Raw genomic sequence first — 13,865 nt, 5'->3', positions numbered from 1 at the left:
TTGTCAAAAGAATACCAGATGCAACTTTTGGGCTTGCGACCTTCAAACCCACAGACTATATTGATTCTCTGGCTGAATGGGATCTAGATCATGATCGTCTGGAGGCACTTCTATTTCACAGACACTGTGGTCTTATCTCTGACCCCCAATGGGGGAATGCAAACTTAGTCTTCCCATTTGCAGCTTATGAAGCTAAGGGCTGGAGTGGCGACGTTCGGGAAGCACGTCGACAGGCTTGCTCGGCAGGGGCAGCTTATCTTGACTTGCTAGACAACTTGGCACGCAAACCAGGAACGGCAGGTGGCAAGAACCGACCATTCCAATCAGCTCAGAGTTGCAATAACCAAGTGTTCGTTTTCACCTCATTTGGAGCTCATTGGCACATACTGGTGGGCTACAAGAGACCACGCCTGAAGAGAGAATACGCAGGGCACAAAGGGCTCAGTGAGTCTGTTTATGTAAGACAGACCCTAGAGATTGAGATTACCCTCAAGAGCTCACTATGGATGCAGGTTTTTCAAAGAATATGGAGTGGCCGGATCGTGACGAAGCGTAAAGCGTGGGAGCTCTTGTCGTTAATCGATCAAATACATTCTTGGGGAGTGACAGATCATCGAGATTATGTTATTCGTCATCTGAAGGCATGGCATGAATTTGGTAGGATATGTTACGCCAACGATCTGCGCTTCCTGATGCAGCAAACAAGCACGGACAAGTTCAGGAAATATCTCAAAGAGCACAGCAAATCATTGGTTTTAGCACCTGACGCATCACTACAGCTAGCGGATTGGGCGAACCACTTCACTGAAAATTCTCGAGCTAAGCTGCGTGAAAGAGCCATGTTTCACTTCTGGGAAGCCTATCGACGAGATGCCGGGGTCAACAAGGATGATATGGCATTAAAATGGTGCTGCGTGAAAGGAGATTGTGGCCCTGCAGAAAGTCCAGGGTATCCTTGGACAAGCAGGGAAGAATACTTAGCACATTGTCGTGAGGCCCATAGCTGCAGTGATGCAGAAATGGCAGCGATAGGATGTTTTGTCAAAGAGCAATCAGATCTTGACAAACGACGCAGTCATTCCGAGGGGCAGATAAAGAGATCGGCCAGTGGGGAGCCTGGTCCACCCACGAAAAGATATAAGAGTTCTTGCCTCGAAGGGCATTTAGAGAATGACGTTGGAAAGGGTAAAACTAGAGTTATTGACTTAACCAACGATTAGTTATCAGACATGAATATAGGTGTTATATCATATTGTTCGCAAGGTTCAAAGTGCTACTATATATTGCTTATTATTAGTTGACAAGCACCTATACCCTTGGATTATATATAACATGGCAAATGAACCTGCACGTTCAGTCCACAAGATAATAATATTTTCTGCAATATCAACGCAAAGGTATCTAGAGCCCTACAGTGCGCCACCTATGACACCTACTGGGGGATTTTCAGGACCACCCTGCCGTCGATTTCTGAGCGCTCCATGCGGTCCAGCACATCGTTGATATCGTCTAACCCAAAGACGTCAATATGCGCCTTCACATCGCCAGCCACGGCCATAGCCATCATTTCATCCATCTCATCCGCTGTTCCGGCAGAGTTTCCGACAATAGTGAGACCTGTATCGGTTTCTCAGATCAGTTATGTTTTAGATTGTGCATAGACCAGAGAGAACTCACCCTTGACGATCATATCGAATGGGGTAGCTGGAAGCTTGAATGGCTTGTCGGGGATACCAACACAGACCAGGGTGCCAAAAGGACGCAGCATCTGCATACTTTGTTCGTATGCTCGCTCACCGTTAGCTGTGCAGATTACAGCGTGTACACCAAAGGTTGTCTTGTCTTTCACTGCCTGGACAATATCAACTTCGCGGTAGTCCAGAAATTCCGTAGCTCCAAGCGAAAGACATAGTTGCTTTTTCTTCTCTCCACTTTTCAACCATCAGGTTAGTTTGTTATAAAGGCGCAGAACATGTTCAACTCGAAATATCACATATCACATACCTGTCAATCGCAATGACCTTGAGGCCCTTCTTAGCGGCAATTTGAATTCCCCTGCAAAGGAAATATTCGTCAGAAAACTAAGCTTTTAGTCACCGAAAACTGGGGGAAAGTACATATGACCAAGGCCACCTCCAGCACCGAGGATGGCAAGGTATTGTCCAGGGCGAGTTTTGGTCTTCATGATGGAAGAATACATGGCAATGCCAGCTGGAGATAGTGATTAGCGTTAGTACTGTCGAAATTCCAATAGGAAGAACATACCACATAGAAGAGGTGCGGCACTATCTGGTGAAAGCTGCTCCGGAATCTTTGTCACATGGAGTGCCGGGCTAACAATATACTCTGAAGTATGTATTAGAAGTGTTCAAATGGAGTGGATAATCACACTGAAAGATAAAAGACTCACGCTGGAAAGTTCCAGGCACATTCTGCAAACCGTCAGTATAACTAGTAACAGAAACAATGGCAGCAGACAAATGGTTTGCGGTGGTCAACAACTTACTGCACCAGCGTTCTTCTGATATGGGCATACAGTATGGTTGATTTCGCAAATCTCACATTCGCGACAAGAGCTGTAGAGCCATCTAATGACGGGAATACCTTCAGCGTCAATATAAATTCAACCCGACGACCAATTAGAGACGAAGGATACAGACCTGATACCAACCCGCGTACCCATCCATTGCTTCTCGTCAACTCCGGGTCCGACTAATGGTGACGAATGTTAGTATAAGTTGTAGACTGCGTTCAACTGATGTACCAATAGTTCTTACCTTTGACTACTTTGCCAACACCTTCATGACCCGCGACATCAGTCAACATAGGCGTATCACCACGGATGCTGTGAAGATCCGAGTGACATACCCCGGAAAACTCGAGCTTGACGAGGAGTTCGCCTTTTCCTGGGGTTGGCACGGGGCGGTTGCTCTTGATCCCCACCTTTGCGGAGACGGTATCACTTTTCGGGGCAATCACAGCAGCGATTTGAATTAGGGGAATCGGAGGGACCGACATGTTGCTGGTTCTTTGGATATGCAAGATCCTTGGAGAAGGTCTGTTAATCTTTTAGGACACTTGGCTTAAATAGCTATGAGATCCGATAGGCGGCATTAGTCGTATCGCAGATGCGGGGGAAGGAAGGAAGCAAAGATAAGCAGAAACAATTAGCAGATGCCAAGATATTAGAAGGTGATTTGGGCAGGTTAGGCTGTTAGGCAAGTGATGAAGACAAAGATCAAGATATCTATACGAATAATCAATTACGAACTTGGATGGAATAAATCTGACACTTCTCTTTTACACAGTTCAGTGTCAGCAATTCAATTAAACAGTTATGTGTAAGCCGCAGGTCTGACATCGAAAATGAAGAAATATAAGACAAGGACTCTGCTAAGCAGAGTCGAAGGGAAGAAGTGGTACAGCACTCCGAATGCAGCAGAAGGTCTCCGAGTACGAAACTCGAACACCAAGGTATCAAAGATGAAATTCTAAACCGACATAGAAACGCCAGAAAATCATGCATTCTCGGACTGGATTGTTTGCTGCAAGTAGAAAAAGAGTTAGTTTGAGAAACCAGGTTGTTTTGAGGAAAGAAACGAACCACTAGCCAATCCATTCCCTCATTAATACCCTTGCCATCAATGGCAGAGCATGCGACAATACTCCAGTTTCGGTCCCGTAGTTCTCCCAGCTTCAAAGCTTCTGAGATCTCGCCTGCCCCCTTGGCACCGGGCTGATCCTGTTTGTTGGCAAACACAAGCAGTGCCGCGTCATGAAGTTCCTCCTCATTCAACATGGCTGCTAATTCGTCTGCCGCAGTCCCTAACCGCTCAATATCTGTGGAGTCGATGACGAAGACAACGGCAGCAGTGTTGGCGTAGTAGCATCGCCAGTATGGACGGATAGAAGTTTGGCCTCCAAGATCCTACAATCCAGGGATATTAGTTATGACCTGAATGAACCTGGAGATAGGTAAAACATACCCAGACATTAAGATTGAGATTCTTATATGTGACCGATTCGACGTTGAAACCGATTGTAGGTATCGTGGTGACTACCTCACCAATCTGTGGAGGGAAGGTGTCAGCCCCACGAACTTCACATTCAAATGCGCCTTAGAACCAAGGTCCCAAAGCCATAATATCTTACCTTGAGTCTGTACAGCAAAGTAGTCTTTCCAGCGTTATCCTAAAGCACCAAAAGAATGTTAATTAGTTTCAGTCCTGGTCGCACTAATATCCTGCTTTCCCCGCGTGGGATGCAGTGAGACACAACGTACAAGTCCTAGAATCAGGATCCGGATTTCCTTCTTGGACCACAGCAGAGACCAGATGCGCGATAGTGAGCCTCCCATGGTGTGTATGATTAATTAGTGGGCGCGTTGTCCACTGTTGTCCTTCGGTTTAAAGGTTGTCCGGGCAAGTATGGACCCGAGGATAACAGGGTGAGGGGCGCGTAAGTGGTATGGATCTAGTGGAAGGAGACAAACTCGCTATGGAGTTATGGTACAAGTAGATGAGATAGAGGTGAAAGAGAAGAAGGCATTGGTGGCAACCACATTGAATGTTCTTTGGCCGATCGGCCTGTGCGGTGTGGGCGGTCAATCGGGGGGATCATCATCTTGCGGGATTGAGCTCTCCTCATTCAGAAAACTCATTGTCTTTTTTTTCCCTTCATATTTTGGTTCTGATCACTTTTATCGCCTTCTACGCGACCTCTCATTATCTCATGTGCAACCAGTGAACTGCAGTTACCTCCGGCGCACTCCCTAGATTTGCCGCAATCAGTCTCAATTGAAGACGGCCAACCTCAGACCGATACCAATCATGGTTGGAAAGAAGTCGGGCAAGGCCCTCCGTGATGAGGGTAAGTTTATGCGTCCAAACTGGTGGAATATAACTATCAACAACAGAACAGCTAATACTTGACATAGGCCTAGAGCGGACCGACAATAACATGGAACTATCCAGCTGGCCGCAGATCCCAGCAATCAACCAGAAGAACTACTACACGTACGTATACACTGGCCGATACCTGCTACACTGCTCTACTTGAGAATCAATACTGACTTTGCGCTATGTAGCGATTACCTGAAACGAGACGATCAAAACCTCGCATTCCGACTCCAAAACGAGGAAGCAAGGACAAAGATGACCAAGAAAGCGAAGGATCATGACCGTGCCCTCGCTATGGCCAAGACTGAAACTGCAGAAGGCGAGGGTGAAGCAGATGGTGACGCGCACATGGAAGATGCGGAGGAGACCCCAGCCGAGATGGCTGGCTCCAAGGTTATTATCATCCATATGGGCAGTCAGAATCTCCGGATTGGACTTGCCAGCGACGCACTGCCGAAGACTTTGCCAATGGTGATTGCGAGGAAAGCGGCCACCAACGAATCCGAAGACCATGATGAACCTAAGCCCAAGAGGTTCAAGCATGAGGATGGCTCTGAAATGGAGCCCGAAAAGGCCTTTGGACCTGAAGTATGTTCAGCGCAATCCCATTAAGATGGCCGTGTACTAATTTTTTATAGTGGTCGTCTCATTTCAATCGGATGTCCGCGGATTTGAAGGTGCACATGCGACAGAACAAGCGAAGAATGCTTCCAAACTCCAAGGAGATGGTTGTTAACTATAACCGCAGAACCGTGCCAGAAATTATCTCTGAACACAATGATCCAATGCGTGCTGAATGGACTGAGCTCTCTAATCCCCCGCCAGAGTATATTGTCGGGAAGCCGGCTCTGCGGGTACCGGATTCTTCAAAACCTCGATACAAGCTGTATTGGCCGATCCGGAATGGTTGGTGCAACGAGAAGGACTATACAAGCAAGAGGTCTCTCTTCTTGGATATCTCATTGATTGTGGAAGATGCGATCAAGAACCAACTACACTTGACAAGTAAGAAGGACTGGACCCAGTATTCGTGTGTGTTTGTCATCCCGGATCTTTACGACAAGTCCTATGTTACCCAAGTCTTGGATATGTTGATGCGAGAATTTGCGTTCGCCCGGGTGTGTTTCATTCAAGAGAGTCTGGCAGCCACCTTTGGCGCCGGCTTCACCTCGGCATGTGTCGTCGATATTGGAGCGCAGAAGACTTCAATCTGCTGCGTGGAAGAAGGCATGTGTATTGAGAACTCCCGAGTGAACCTGAAGTATGGTGGCCAAGATGTGACCGAAACGTTCGTCAAGATGATGCTGTACGATCATTTCCCCTATGCCGACATCAACCTATGGCGTAGACATGACTTCCTTCTAGCCGAAGAGCTAAAGAAGAACATCTGCACCATGAACGAAGCCAGCGTTTCTCCACAGGTCTTTGACTTCCACCTGCGTGTGGCAGGCCAAGATACTCGGAAGTATACCTTCAAGGCTTTTGATGAAGTTCACCTTGCACCAATGGGTGTTTTTGAGCCAGATATTTTCGACAACTCCGACAAAATTACCGGCAGACGGACCTTGATCGATCGTTCCGTTGACATCTACGATGGATCACCTAACGATCCTACTTCCGCAGCCCAGTCAGAGATTTTGACCGCCATGGCCCCTCCCCTCCCCTCTCACGGTAAGGCAAATGGGGAGTCTCACTCGGCAACGCCGGGTGTTCAGGCTACACCGAGCCGCCCCCAACATCCTCCTGCTTTAAGCAAAGTCCAAGATTTGGAGGGCACACCACGATCTTCTGTCGCTGGTTCTCCAGGACCGGAGAACACAGGGACCCCTCAAGCAGGAGGGACGAGTACACCTGCTGCCACAACCGCTGCAGCCCAAGCTACCCGTCCTCCTGCGGTGGAAGATCGAGATGATATCATGCCTGTGTTCGGTCTAGACAACGCTATCCTGACCTCCATTGCCCACGCGGCTCGCTCAGACGAGAAGAAGATGCGGGACTTCATTGGCGGCATCATGGTCGTTGGTGGCGGCAGCTTGACTAGCGGCTTCCATCTCTTCCTGGAGGAGCGACTGCAGGCTCTCCGCCCCGGCTTCTCGAAGGAGATCATGATCGGGACACCGCCCAGAGATCTCGATCCCCAGGTTGTTGTGTGGAAGGGAGCCAGCATTTTCGGCAAACTGAGCGGTACAAACGACAGTTGGATCGGAAGGCTGGAGTACGATCGACTTGGGCCCCGGTTGATGGCGTACAAGTGCATGTGGGCCTACTAAGTGCACTTTGGAAGATTTATTTATGGTATTATGAGAATTCGGCGTGGGAGTTGTACGTGTATGGTCACTTTCAAAAGGATTTCAATATTTTTTTAATACAATGGAGTATGTACCTTGCATATCGCAATATCTCAGAGGTCGCAACAATCGTAGATGAGCCAAAAGGAACCCTTCAAACCTAAAATGCGTGCGTGGGATTAGATTTGACTTGTTGCTGAGGTTAGATAAGTGTACGAACTTCCTCGCTTCAAAATATCATATTTTCAATACATTCTGTCTTTCCACGTGATCATTTCTATATTTCCACGCTTGTATTGTCCACCACAACATCCATGCGGTGAATTTAGGCAGAATAATGGTTCTCAGACTCAGCTCCGGAGCGAGTCTGTATAGCAGCTTTTGCCGATTCCTCCCGCTCAATTTGTGGTCAAGTCTGGACAAGTCTCTGTTACTGGCGAGCTGAACAACTAGGCACTGATATCATCGCCAATATTCCTCCCTACGGCTGTCTCTGCCTTTATACAAGCCATTGACTTTCCTCACGGTAGGTTTGCGACCAATTCCATTCTGAATCGAGCTCTTATATTAATTAGATACTGTACAGCTACGCTACCACTTTTGTTTTCCAAAATTGAGGCGACAGCATCCCAGTTCATCCCAGTTCATCCCAGTCCATTACAGTGAGCTTCCGTTCCACCCAGTCCAGACGCCGAGTCACTAATGCGCAATTAATCGCCCAGTCAACCGCGCGAGCAAATAAGACGACAATATGTCTTCCAAATCCAAGGAGGGTCAGTCATCAGGTGGCTTCCACCAGGAGTACATTGCGTCTCTCCGCTATCGCAATGATCTCCCTCCCCCCGACATGCCCCCCAAGTTCCTTGACATCCCACATGAGGGCTTGAGCCGCTTCCTTACCCCCGGTTTCGCCTCAAATCTGGCACGCCGCGAGGAGCCCAACATTGAAGTTGATGCGGAAGGTGGAATGCCAATTGACCTTGTCGGTATTCCGGGGTTACATTTGGGCGATGAGAGTGGTATGTCCACGCAGCATCCCCTATAATTGCAGTCCTCCAACTAACATCTCCATCAGCTATTATGGCACCCGAGAATCCTCAGCCCATGGACCCCGCTGATCTTCCCCTTCTCATGACTATTGAGCAACTCCGAAACCCTGCCCCAAGGAATACCAATGTCAGTTTCCTCCGCCGTACACAGCACATCGGTGTCGACCGCAGCGCTGGAGATGGCTCCCGCCCTGCACCCATTAAAACACAATCACGCACCGCGAAGAAAGGAAAGCCTCCTGTGGATGACCCGAAGCATGTTAAGAAGTTCATCCAAAAAGGATTCGATATCGCCTACCCCCAAAGCAAGCACACCGGAGATGACACCGACAGCCAAATCCGTGGTCTTCCTGCCACAAAGGCAGAACTTGATGCCTGGGCTAATCCCATTCACCCTGAAAACCCGAAGCTGAAGCCAGTCGGTTTCTTCCCTGTGATGCCTGACCTGGAAGGATTCCCAGACCCTGGTGGTTACCTTCAATTCAAGTTCGACAAGGCGCCTTTGCCAGCCATCGCAGGGAAGCGGGACAGACGTATGGATGTTGGTATTCTGACACCAGTCGCGCCTGAGGAGCGCGTTTGCCAGGAGCATGAATCTAAGTTGAATCTTCACCACACGAACCCTGCTCTCTACCCCCACCCTGGCCCAATCCCATATGACTACCAGCTCTTCCTTCCAGAGAAGCCCCAATCTGTTAAGAACATTGACGCAAGCATGAACCTGTCCAACCCAAACCGAGACAGCGAAGACCTCTACACCAACGAAACCGCCGATGGCCACAAGTTCCACCGTTATGATCGTATCCGTACCTATGCCACCAGTGCTCAGGTCTTCAACACGGAACAAAAGGACATTGCACTGACGCTCTTCAAGCCCAAGGATGGCGACACCAGACAATTGGCCGCTTATTACTATCCGATCTCAGGCAAGGCCCGCCTCAAGCCGGAGCGTGCCCGCACCATTGCGCAGGCTGGACTTGCTCCCACTGCCACTGAAGAGGCGGAGGAAAAGGTTGACCAGATGCAGGTGGTGATGCGTGACCCCAACGAAGCTGAAATCTACAAGCGTGCTTTGACCCGTCTGCGCATTGATCCGAAGTTTGCAAGCAATATGCCACCGGAGCCTGCTCAGGAAGAGGAACACGCATTGGAGAACGAGGACGCAGAGAAGCCGGCCGATGAGGATACTCACATGAGCGATGATGAGTAGATCGCGGCTGTCTATTATGTATTATGGATCTTTCTTTGAACATTACCTCGAAGTTTCTGCTTAGATAGTTTCTCATGGGTCTGGCGTCTGAGCAATGGAAAATGGCGTTACGTATAGTCAATTGTCAACGTAGTTATGTGCACAATTAATGTATTGTAGATGTAGTTTTGTATTGAATAGTACATAAGACATGTGTTACTACCCAAGTGTTAACCGTCAGACTCACAGAGTTCCAAGGTTCAGCCCTGGAGATAACTTTAAGTTGGTGGGGCTCTAAGGGTCCCGAGCTAATCCTAAAATGGAACAGTTGCATATGGCCATTATCTTTCGAGTCCAGAATGGACAGCTTTTACTGTTTTCAACTAGCCTCTATACAACATAGTACGGAGTACCCATAAACATGCAATTGATTCTACGAAGCATCATATTCTCGGTGATTCCTTGCTGTTACCTATCTTCGGTATAAATAACACAATTAGAACAAGACGGCCAATTTCATGTACCGCCCGACGTTTCCCATGTATGTTGTATAAAAAATTGATACAGACCCAAGGTATCTAAGACGAAAGCAGCCTTAAAATTTTTCCGTATATGGATTTACAAATGGAATTGACAAACTATATAATCGCAAATTCCGGCCTTTGAGACCTACTTTATATAATAAATCGTTAACATTGAGATCTCGTCAGTGTGCCGGCAAACGGGGAGCTGATTGGCGCCCGCGGGCCTGAAGTTTAGGCTTGGGGGGTCCTATGGGGGGCACAGCAGACCCCACGGGCCAAGTCGATGGGACGTCAACGGTCAATGCCAAGACTCTCCGGGACCACATGGGAAGTGACTGGGTTGTGAGTGGCTTAGATATCGAGGACTACAGGCTACTGCAGGAACCCAATTGTCTTTAGATATTGGAATTGATTTTACAGTGGATTGATTTTAAGGTTACTTTGGGATGATCTACTCTTACAATTCAAGTAACATGTACAAGCTACTTCCTTAATGCGGGTTTTTATACTTGTAGCTCATGTCCATTGTACCTTCCCTTGCCCCTCTTATCATTTGAAACCCCCCCATGTGTCGCTGTGATAGGGCATGGTACTCGCTGCCGCATCAGATGTTCATGTGGTCGACCAGAGCCAATTCCGTTTGTATTTGAATCTCTCGGTCGCTTCCCTCGCTCTTCGTTCATTACACTCTTTGCACATTGAACATGGATTGGATGCACATCTACATCGTCGGGGCCGCCTTACTGGTGTTTGCCCTCGTCGGGCTGGTTCTTCTCGTCTCGACTCAGCATATCAAACTCGCTAACACTGGAGTTGGCCCTTACTTGAAATTCATCTGGGCGAACTTCATCAAACCGCACGATAAGAAGGCCGGGGGTCAGCAGGATGCGCTGGAGAGCTTCTACAAGACACAGGTATGATCAAATGACCACGAACTTGTATAGGTCCCAAGCTGATCATTGTCAGGCTGCAATTTACGATGCCACTCGTCGCCGTCTCCTCTGTGGTCGCGAGGATATGCTTGGTCTTGTGGCCGCACAGCTGAAGTACAAGATTGGCAACAAAGAAGTCAAGGCTGGAAAGGCTGTCTGGGTAGATGTAAGTATTCATTTGGTATATTTTGGAGCTAGCGCTAATGTATTCTAGGTCGGTGGTGGTACTGGGTAGGCACTAGAGCCCCAACGTGATACAGATCGAACATCTGACTTGTGACAGATACAACATCGAAGCCATGGCGGCCTTCCTTCCGGTGGACAAATTCTTCAAACACGTTTACCTAGTCGACCTCTCCCCGTCCCTCTGCGCAGTTGCCCGCGAGCGCTTCGAGCGTCTTGGGTGGAAAAATGTTACCGTTCTCTGCCAGGATGCCCGGTCTTTCCAACTGCCTGACAAGGACTTCGACCCACGGAATGCAAATGCAGCAAGTGATGGCGTGGACTTGATTACCATGAGCTACAGTTTATCTATGATCCCTGGTGAGTATCTAAGATCCACTCAAGGCAGTTGATATTGATTCTTTTTAGACTATTACAGCGTCGTCGACTCATTAACCTCCCGCTTGAAGTCAACTGGAATGCTGGGTGTGTGTGACTTCTACGGTAAGTAATACTTCGAATTCTGTGTATGAGTGACACTCATCCAAATCTAGTCCAAAGTATTGTGGATGTATCATGTCGCAACTACACTGGTGGTGCCTTCAACCGCCATGTCAACTGGCTTGGCCGTGTATTCTGGAGAGCTTGGTTCGATTTCGACCGTGTCAGTCTTGAAGCCGCCCGTCGAGACTATCTGGAATACAAGTTTGGTACGGTGATTTCCGCCAGCGAACGAAATTATTTCCTCGGTGGTATTCCTTACTACATATTTGTTGGTTGCCCAAAGGAAATCGCATCTACCCCATCAAGCAAATCCATTGAGACGCTAGATGCGTCTTTCACTGAGTCTCCTTACCTGCTTCCTGCCAATCACAAGCAGGAAATGGATAATGCAGTGGTGCAAAGCGCAAAGGAGATTCGTTCCAAGGCATATGAGTCTGCAGTGATTAACCTGAGTGCAAATCTGCCGCTCCCATCATCTTTCTACCAGAACCACCATTACCGCATTCATTACAACGACATGCTACCCAAACATACTCAATTCAAGAACGAGTATATCTACGCGTTCACATGGGAAGATCCCCGAGTTGACCACCGGCTCTTGAACATCGGTAAAGACGACGTGATCCTGGCTATCACTAGCGCCGGTGACAACATCCTTGATTATCTGCAAAAGGGTCCCCGCCGAGTGCATGCAGTGGACTTGAATCCTAACCAGAATCATCTTCTCGAGCTGAAGGTTGCCTGTTACTCAGCGTTGGGTCACCGGGATATGTGGAAAATATTCGGTGATGGCAAGCACGCCCAGTTCCGTGAACTGCTAATCTCCAAACTCAGCCCTCATCTTTCCAGCCAGGCTTTCCAGTACTGGCTCGAGCATACGCAGACCTTCACCTCTACCTCCGGCCATGGTCTGTATGAGACCGGTGGATCTCGCCACGCCATTCGTATGGTGCGATGGCTCTTCAATATCTTCGGACTCCAGGGCGAAGTCCGCAAGCTGTGTGAAGCGCAGACCATTGCAGAGCAGCGCGAAATCTGGCCTCGCATCCGAGGTGTGCTAATGAGCCGACCACTCCACTGGGCTATTGTGAGCACCGAATGGTTTGCCTGGAAGGCTGCCGGAGTGCCGCGTAACCAACGAAATATGATTGTTGAAGACTTCTTCCGCCGCAACGGCTTGACTGAAGATATGAAAAAGGGCAAGGATGTCAGCGGCCAATCGATTTGGGAATATGTTGTCAATACTCTTGACCCTGTGATCAAGGATACTTTGATCAGCAACGACAACTATTTCTACTACCTTTGCGTTCAGGGCAAATTCTCACGACGGTATGTTTCTCTATTCTATGTCTTTCAATTACACGTGCTGACTATGGTTATAGATGCCACCCCACCTATCTTTCTCCTCAAGCCCACGTCAGGCTTTCCACGCCTGGTGCATTTGATGGCCTTCGTATCCACACCGATGAGATCAACGAAGTGATCAACCGTATCACTCCAGGAACTCTAACTATCGCCGTGGTAAGTACCAAAATCTCCATTCAGCAGTATTTCAATTGCTAATGTAAACCAGGTCATGGACTCAATGGACTGGTTCGATCCCGCAGAGGACTCAGCCCCAGCCCAAGCCCGAACTTTCAACAAAGCCCTGAAGAAGGGTGGTCGCATCCTCCTCCGCTCCGCCAGTATCAACCCTTGGTACATCAAGCACTTTGAAGAAAACGGCTTCACTGCTCGTCGTGTGGGAGCTCGTTTCCCAGGCACATGTATTGACCGGTGAGTTTTAACTTTGTTATTGATTACGGACGAAGCTTATATATCTGTTCTAGGGTGAACATGTACGCATCGACCTGGATCTGTACTAAAACAGAGGACTTGTCCCGTCCCAATACAGACCGCAAAATGTCGGCTCTCTCATTGCCCGACAGTGCTATTCCTGCGGGCAAGATGTCGAGCAGTGTGGAGAATTTGCTGATTTAAGGCGATAACTCTTGTGGTTCTTTCAAGTTACACCGCATGTGCTTCGATGTCTGTTTATGATACCTATGATATGGAGTTAGATGGAGTGTGTCGTATGTCTTTAAGAGCGTAAGGGATCAGGAGTATGGTCCAAACAATGCGGAATCAGGATGACGGCGGTTTGTCCCATCTTTATTTTGCAGATTCAATTATTCTTAAAATATTTCTAGGGCTATCTAAGTCAGAGAGTACCTTGGAACATGAGCTGATTTTAACAAGTTCTACATCTTTATATATCCCTGTCTATGCTTTTGCAACCTATGTCATGCCTTCGCTTAGCCTCAAAATCATGTAACAGGG

General features: G+C 48.2%; 5 protein-coding genes across 5 annotated transcripts; 3 read left to right on the top strand and 2 right to left on the bottom strand.

The window, feature by feature from the left end:
• Positions 1 to 1,432: 1,432 nt before the first annotated feature.
• On the bottom strand, positions 1,433 to 3,018 carry PGRI_073060 (zinc-dependent alcohol dehydrogenase; the record flags this gene model as incomplete). The annotated part of the gene is made up of 9 exons (XM_040795020.1): positions 1,433 to 1,617; positions 1,678 to 1,931; positions 2,005 to 2,055; positions 2,118 to 2,211; positions 2,266 to 2,346; positions 2,411 to 2,432; positions 2,507 to 2,588; positions 2,661 to 2,712; positions 2,778 to 3,018. 9 exons carry the CDS (start codon positions 3,016 to 3,018, stop codon positions 1,433 to 1,435), a joined length of 1,062 nt encoding a protein of 353 aa, XP_040652697.1.
• A 500-nt stretch (positions 3,019 to 3,518) lies between these two features.
• Positions 3,519 to 4,357, bottom strand: PGRI_073050 (ADP-ribosylation factor family protein; the record flags this gene model as incomplete). The annotated part of the gene is made up of 5 exons (XM_040795019.1): positions 3,519 to 3,545; positions 3,605 to 3,928; positions 3,987 to 4,070; positions 4,153 to 4,191; positions 4,283 to 4,357. 5 exons carry the CDS (start codon positions 4,355 to 4,357, stop codon positions 3,519 to 3,521), a joined length of 549 nt encoding a protein of 182 aa, XP_040652696.1.
• A 472-nt stretch (positions 4,358 to 4,829) lies between these two features.
• Positions 4,830 to 7,168, top strand: PGRI_073040 (putative chromatin remodeling complex subunit (Arp8); the record flags this gene model as incomplete). Its single annotated transcript, XM_040795018.1, has 4 exons — positions 4,830 to 4,869; positions 4,943 to 5,015; positions 5,087 to 5,486; positions 5,537 to 7,168. The coding sequence occupies 4 exons, from the start codon at positions 4,830 to 4,832 to the stop codon at positions 7,166 to 7,168; spliced, it is 2,145 nt and encodes a 714-aa protein (XP_040652695.1).
• A 769-nt stretch (positions 7,169 to 7,937) lies between these two features.
• On the top strand, positions 7,938 to 9,445 carry PGRI_073030 (uncharacterized protein; the record flags this gene model as incomplete). Its single annotated transcript, XM_040795017.1, has 2 exons — positions 7,938 to 8,205; positions 8,262 to 9,445. 2 exons carry the CDS (start codon positions 7,938 to 7,940, stop codon positions 9,443 to 9,445), a joined length of 1,452 nt encoding a protein of 483 aa, XP_040652694.1.
• Positions 9,446 to 10,652: 1,207 nt separating this feature from the next.
• On the top strand, positions 10,653 to 13,526 carry PGRI_073020 (class I SAM-dependent methyltransferase; the record flags this gene model as incomplete). The annotated part of the gene is made up of 9 exons (XM_040795016.1): positions 10,653 to 10,862; positions 10,915 to 11,046; positions 11,095 to 11,111; positions 11,164 to 11,423; positions 11,472 to 11,546; positions 11,597 to 12,875; positions 12,929 to 13,067; positions 13,120 to 13,322; positions 13,376 to 13,526. 9 exons carry the CDS (start codon positions 10,653 to 10,655, stop codon positions 13,524 to 13,526), a joined length of 2,466 nt encoding a protein of 821 aa, XP_040652693.1.
• Between the last annotated feature and the right edge of the window lie 339 nt (positions 13,527 to 13,865).

This window comes from Penicillium griseofulvum (genome assembly GCF_001561935.1).
Source record: "Penicillium griseofulvum strain PG3 chromosome Unknown contig_6, whole genome shotgun sequence".
In the NCBI taxonomy this organism is placed as follows: domain Eukaryota; kingdom Fungi; phylum Ascomycota; class Eurotiomycetes; order Eurotiales; family Aspergillaceae; genus Penicillium; species Penicillium griseofulvum.
This window is presented reverse-complemented; position numbering and strand designations above follow the sequence as displayed.